Source organism: Pseudochaenichthys georgianus, chromosome 13 (assembly GCF_902827115.2).
Source record: "Pseudochaenichthys georgianus chromosome 13, fPseGeo1.2, whole genome shotgun sequence".
NCBI classification, from domain to species: Eukaryota; Metazoa; Chordata; class Actinopteri; order Perciformes; family Channichthyidae; genus Pseudochaenichthys; species Pseudochaenichthys georgianus.
The window spans coordinates 12,007,814-12,014,285 of record NC_047515.1 but is presented as its reverse complement, the minus strand read 5'-3'; the positions used below and the strand labels follow the sequence as shown (position 1 = coordinate 12,014,285).

At 37.2% G+C, this 6,472-nt stretch overlaps 1 protein-coding gene across 1 annotated transcript; it reads left to right on the top strand.

Annotated features, from left to right (window-relative positions):
- The first annotated feature begins 768 nt into the window (after window positions 1-768).
- On the top strand, window positions 769-6,472 carry tmem199 (transmembrane protein 199). Its single transcript, XM_034097377.2, has 6 exons — window positions 769-1,339; window positions 2,150-2,223; window positions 2,525-2,614; window positions 3,599-3,641; window positions 4,659-4,771; window positions 5,594-6,472. The coding sequence occupies exons 1-6, from the start codon at window positions 1,156-1,158 to the stop codon at window positions 5,687-5,689; spliced, it is 600 nt and encodes a 199-aa protein (XP_033953268.1). The 5' UTR covers window positions 769-1,155; the 3' UTR covers window positions 5,690-6,472.

Here is a 6,472-nt window from a genome sequence, read left to right as displayed (position 1 = left end):
CAGGGGACGTCTAAAGAGTCGTATTTAGGACAATTATAAACTTCAGATACACATGCATTTATTTGTCCTTTTTAACAGACAGTATTTGTGTTATCATTACATGCTTGTTACAAAAATAGACTTTCTTGTTACAGTCAAAGTATGATATTTGGAAAAGCATGTTGTTTCAATTAGGAAATAGAGGTTATTCATTAATAAATTACGTTAAATAATGACGTTTAACAATTCCTTTAACATTTTGTATCGAATATATCCTTCAAAAATATTGATATGTAATCACTATAATAAATAAACGTAAACATATTATTAATCAAATGTAATTCTGTGAATTAGAATAAGTTATATTAAGTCACTTTATTGTATATCAGATTGTTTGGTATGATGTTCGACACCATCTGAAAAATAAAATAGGCAAATAATCCAAATCCCCGTTAAAGACATGATGGTACTGAAGGTGATGAGATAGAAACAATTGTTGTCGTTTTTTTCTAAGGTTAATTTTGTGGGAAATTCCACATCCACAGGAATAGACGGACTGAATCCAAACCAAGCGTTGTGTAATTTTTACTAAGAGCTGTGCATGCTAAAAATACAAAAATAAACATTTAGCAAGAAGGCGATAAAAGCAATATTTTATTTTCAAATAATTGCCCATCAGACACATAAGGGACGTCACGGTTTTGGCATGACGAGTTTGTGAGCAGACCATGAAGGCACCTGTGAGAGGATTTCAGACGTAGTGCAGCGAGAAACATTAGAGTTTGATAATAGAATAAAACATTATTTTGTCAAAAAACACAAGACACATTTGAAAGTTAACAAAGACTTTAAATGAAATTTGACACATTGAAACAAAATGCGCAATGACAGGAACGGTTCTTTACCCATGAGTTGGTCACATGATCGAATGCATCATCATGTCACAAGGGAAACAACATGGCTGCTTACTTGTGTTTTATTTTGATCTCTCGCTAGCGTTATTAGTGGATAAACGTCGAATTTATTTGTATAATAATGTATACAGTTAACGATATTATTGACGTCCTTTCAAGTAGGTATATGTTCACTGTGAAGTAGCTTGACAAAATATACATTTATCTAGACAGTTGCGAAGCTTTACAGCAGTCTTCAAGTCACAGTCAGGTGGATTTAGCCATGGCTTCGTCGTTTGTGGTCGGGGATTCATTCCGAAATAAGGTGGCGGAATTATTAGAGAAGACTGACTCGTGTCTGCCGCAGAGATTGATGGAAGAACTCGAGGAGACACTTGGAAAAACAGAACCCACAACCCTGTCCTTCAGTACAGCCAGAACACTGAAGAAGTACCTCCAGGACAATGGTAAAGTTCTGTAATGTACTAACGTTAATGATACTGTTTCCTTAAACGACATTATGTGTAGTATGTACCCTTCACATTAAAGGTATTTTAGTCCTTTATATAGTTATCCTTATATATAGTGTAACCGTAAGGCAATAATAGTTATCTATGTATTTCTAAATTACCCTTGTAGAGGCACTTTTTGGGCATTTTGTTTTTATCTGTGTTTATATATATATATATATATATATATATATATATATATATATATATATATATATAATTTACTTATGTATCTATTTATCTTTTCGAATTTTGAAGTTTAATTCCATAACAAACTGTATAGCCAAAATACAGAGACTCAGACCCTTGATGACACAAAGTTCCCCTTGAAATCCATCAAAAATAAATGTTCGTGCTAAGCTAAACAAAAACACAATGTGTCTTTACAAACTGTAAACAAATTGCCACTCAAAAGGTTAAAATTAAAAAAAATCAAGTAATATTTCGTATTCATTATGAAGAGTCAAGACTGATGATGGTTAAATACTTAAACTCTGTGAAAGTAAAGTATAATTTGATGGCGGATTTTTTACCAACTTAATATGAACTGTTAGTAATGTAAATATAAAGCTTTCACTGTATTATTTCATTTATCAACATCCCAAGATAAAGTCACAATTAATGTGATCAATATTAAAGACATTAACTCCTGTCTTCAAGCTTTAGCAAACCAATGCTAAAGAGTTCTGACACGATATAAAATAGTCTCTTCTAGATGCCATGCCAGTAGTATGTAATGTTAAGTTATGTTTGACTTTTTTCTTGCAGGGCATCCCTTCTACCTGCATGAGGTTTTGGAGGAAAGCTCGCTGCACCTGCCTGAGGTTGTGAAGCCTCCCAGAGTAAGTGAAACCATGGTTACGCCCAATATAGAGGCACTATATATGTCTGTTAAATCTCTAACATGTCCAATAGTGTTTGTTGTAATCACAGCATGCAGGAAACAATGCAGCAAGCTAACAAGTTAAAATACCATTCACTTAAGCTCCATTGTGATAAAATAAACAGTTTAGTGTATTTTGAGCCCACAGCTGCATCCTATCCCTATACAAATTTAAGTGCAGTATTTTCCTTTCCAAGTTTGCTCATAAACTTCAAGATGTTCCAAACAATTGAAATAAAATTGTGACTTTTCTCCCTCAGAACCCAGTTCTCGTCGCACGTCTTGAGAGGATCAAAGCCAAGCTGGCCAATGAGGAATACAACAGAATGACACGAAATGTCAACACTCAGGTACATTTATCCTATACAGCAGTGGTTCTCAAATGGGGGTACGCAGACCCCTAGTGTACGTTGGAGTACTGCAGGGGGTACGTGAGATTTATTTTATGTTAATGGTAAAAACGTAATTAATGCATTTAAACAAACTACTAATAGTAGATTAACTACTTTCTTCAAAAGTTTACAGTCATTCTGGATAATAAAATGGGAAAAATAAACGGGGTGCTCTCTTTTCCTCTCCCTCTCCTGACAGCCCGTCAGTCTCGTGCAGCTCGCTGAACCTGTAATAAGTGACCCGACAGTAAAGAATAAATATATGTATAACTAGTTTAACTAGTTCCAGAGTAGATGAAATAGCTAAGTGTGTTAGGTCTAACTCTTAGTGTATTTTGCACCGCTTAGCGGTCCGTCACAGCTGTGATCATGCAGAGCTGCGTGTTGTCTGTCACCAGCAGCTGATCTGTTCTCTGATCTCTCTCTCTCTTGCGTCCAGTTATACTTCACTCACGTTTATGTCCAAATCTATCAGATCTAGCTAGTTCTAGTTAATGATATGACTGCCTGCTTATCAAAGGACCTAAACAATAAGTGTTGCTTGGCAACGGCGTGTGGCAGCAAAGTATAGCATTATGCATATGTTAATGCTGTTTAACAAGGTTGTTGTTTTAATGAATCAGACACTGATGGTGCAGTGCTGAGAGTGAATACACATTCTATACAGAGATGCTGTATGAGAAACCAATGTGAGTTTGGAACATTGAACAATGTAAATCTATTCTAGTATACCTCGACAATGGAATTATGATCAGTAGAATTAGCCATGACATGGGACCTTTTAAAACTGACAGCATTTTACTATACGTGGAGGAAATACAATGCGTTGATGATAATATTATGTGATACTTGATAAAAAATAAACATATTATATCTCAGAGGACTACATTGGTATTTTTGCCAATATTTTACCTTGTGATAAATATCTTTTTTTGTCTTCAGGAAATCAACCGCAATGGATCGCTAGCAGATTTTGGACGGGAAAGTGAGTGTGATACACATTTGACATCGCTTATTATAGGATCCTAATTATAGAAATCAGAGGCTGAATTATATATAATTTATGTATTTCATATTGTATATGTTTGGGGGATGTAAAAAGGTCTCTGGTTCATATCCCAGATGAGACCCCATTTAAAACTAAAAGACATAGATAAATACTAGGTTTGGAGGCAGAACCACCAGCAGTCCCTCCATTAGACGCCTCTCCCTTCTTCTGCTGGCACCGCAGCTTTTAAGCACTTTCTTCCCATCGTTGAAGCAATGCAGCACCATGCACAAAAGCTACTGGAAGGATTCAGGCCCCGGGAGCACATAAAGCCATGAAAGTATTACATTGAAAACTAGAAAAAGATGTCCAATAGAGTGCAGATCTTCCCCTGCCAATCATATAAAAAGTAGAATTTCACTAGACACTCCCTCCTCACTCCCTTACATTCGTAATGCTGGTGAAGAAAACAGAAATGTGTATGTATTTATCACCTAATCGCCTTACTAGTGTATTATAACACAGTGGGTATGGAACATGGCCAAACTGTGTCCTGAAACAGAATAGGTAAGGTTTAGGGCATAAGGTAGCGAATTGACGAAGATGCCTGTTGCTTAACCTGCCAGTTAAGAGGAGTCAACCAGTCAACCTGTGAATCATCGCAACAACAACATCAAATTCCTTGAACATACAGTTATCAATGGGCACAATAAATATTAGGCCAATGGCCTAGTAAGTAGTTTGCGAGATTAGCTGCGGACAGTCAGGCGGATAATCACATACACATAACCGAGGATTAGGATTACTATTGCAACAACACATCATCAGTAGGGTAAAAGGTACCTGTCTCATGACGGTTCAAACCAGACCCACGTTCCCTATTAGCGGGTGAACAATCCAACGCTTGGTGAAACTGCTTCACAACGATAGGAAGAGTGACGTCGCTATGAACGATGATCCCCTCCGGCCTTAGGAACTTCCTCTGAACTTGTGTTTGTTTTTTCTCTCCTCCAGTGCGATCAGTCAAAGCAGTGGTGGCGACAATATTCAACTTCCTGGTGACAGTGGTTGCTGCTTTTGCCTGTTCATATATGGGGAGTCAGTACCTGTTCACTGACACTGCAGCGGTAAGATTACATTTCATTTTAAATCTGTACATGTAATAGGCTCTTAAGTTAACGTAGCTACATGCAGTGCTGTTCATCTCGGCAGCTTAAAACCTATTGTCCCGACTTCCTTCCTTTTTGTTTCCTTAAGCAACACTTTCAAACAGACATTTATAACGTATTTTCTTTATTAGTTTTACTCACAGTTGTGGGGACTTGTTGAGCTTCTGATGATGTTGTATGACTTGTGGTTAGTTCAAAAATCAAACAAACCAAGACAAAAGATGCAAAACTCAGATACAATGATTAAAAAAATGTTCTATTATGTTGTATCTAATATGTTGTTAGTTACAAAGTCAGAGTTCAAGTGAAAACCGTCTCCACGGCATCTCCCACAAAGGTTGCACATATGTGTCTCTCAAAGGCTGGAGCCGTAGAAATTGTAGTCTTTTGTAGTCGATTTACTACATAGGTCACCACTAGGGAACACTCTGCCCTTACCTGTGAGGTCGGCCCAGACACTAGGGGCTTTTAAATCCTCTCTAAAAACACACTTTTTCTCTCTGGCCTTTTAAAAGTGAGCAGAGCATGACATTTTTCATTTTGTATTTTAACTGTGTCTGCCTTTATATTTGTTGTTTTTAACTTAAATGCTACAAATTGCAATATGTTCCGTATATCTTTTATTCATGTACAGCACTTTGGCGCGACCGAAAGTTGTTTTAAAATGTGCTTTATAAATAAACTTGATTTGATTTAGGGGACAATATCTGGTGTTCTTTTCTTTGTGTTTGTATTCACCAAAAGGTTATGGTTAACTTTGGCTTTGTATTTGTTTTCCAGAGAGTATTAGCGGCTGTGATCGCTGCCTCTGTTGTGGGGCTCGCTGAGCTGTATGTGCTGGTCCGGACCATGGAGGGGGAACTAGGAGAACCATAGCCGCTATGCACACAGAACCAGGGACCTGTGTCAGAACTTAAAGCGGAACATCGGCAACCCCAACAGGCCGACTGATTCAGAACAGACATTTCACTTTGCCCTACAGACTTGTTTTCTTTTTATTTGACAGGAAAATATGTTTATTTAAAAAGGGATACTAGAAGCAATAAATGGATGCTTCAACATTACAAGAAAGCTAATTGGTTCAAAATGAATATTGGTCGCCTTATCTGACATTACATACCACCTGAGCAGACTTTCTTTTCATTACATTTAAATATATTTCTTATTTATATACAGCTCTTTTTAAATTTTAAATGTTCTTCATCCAACAACCTAAATATAAATGTTTATTTACTTAATGTACATTTTCAATTTTGTTCTCAGATCATATAATCATATTTGTGTGTGTAATAAAATCATCTGGATTAACTAGAGTTTATTCCTACAATTGGTAATCCACCAGTTATTGTTGCCTTCCAGCGTTCACCCCGTGGGCGAGGACAGGTCAAATGCAGGCCGGGGGGGCCGCTGCTCAATCTGTAGGGCTTGGCTTGGGAACCAAAGCGTTGCCTTTCATGTCCCGATCGGATCAAAAATACATAGTCTTGACTGCTAGCTGCGGAGGTGCCAGTTCCTCTCCTGGGCGACGAAAAACCCCTTCGCTCTGACACCTCTATATCAGTGCATGTCACTACAATGGGCATATGTGTGTACAAAAACAGAGTAAATAACTGAATTTCCCTCGGGGATTAATAAAGTGATGTTAATCTTAAAAACTAT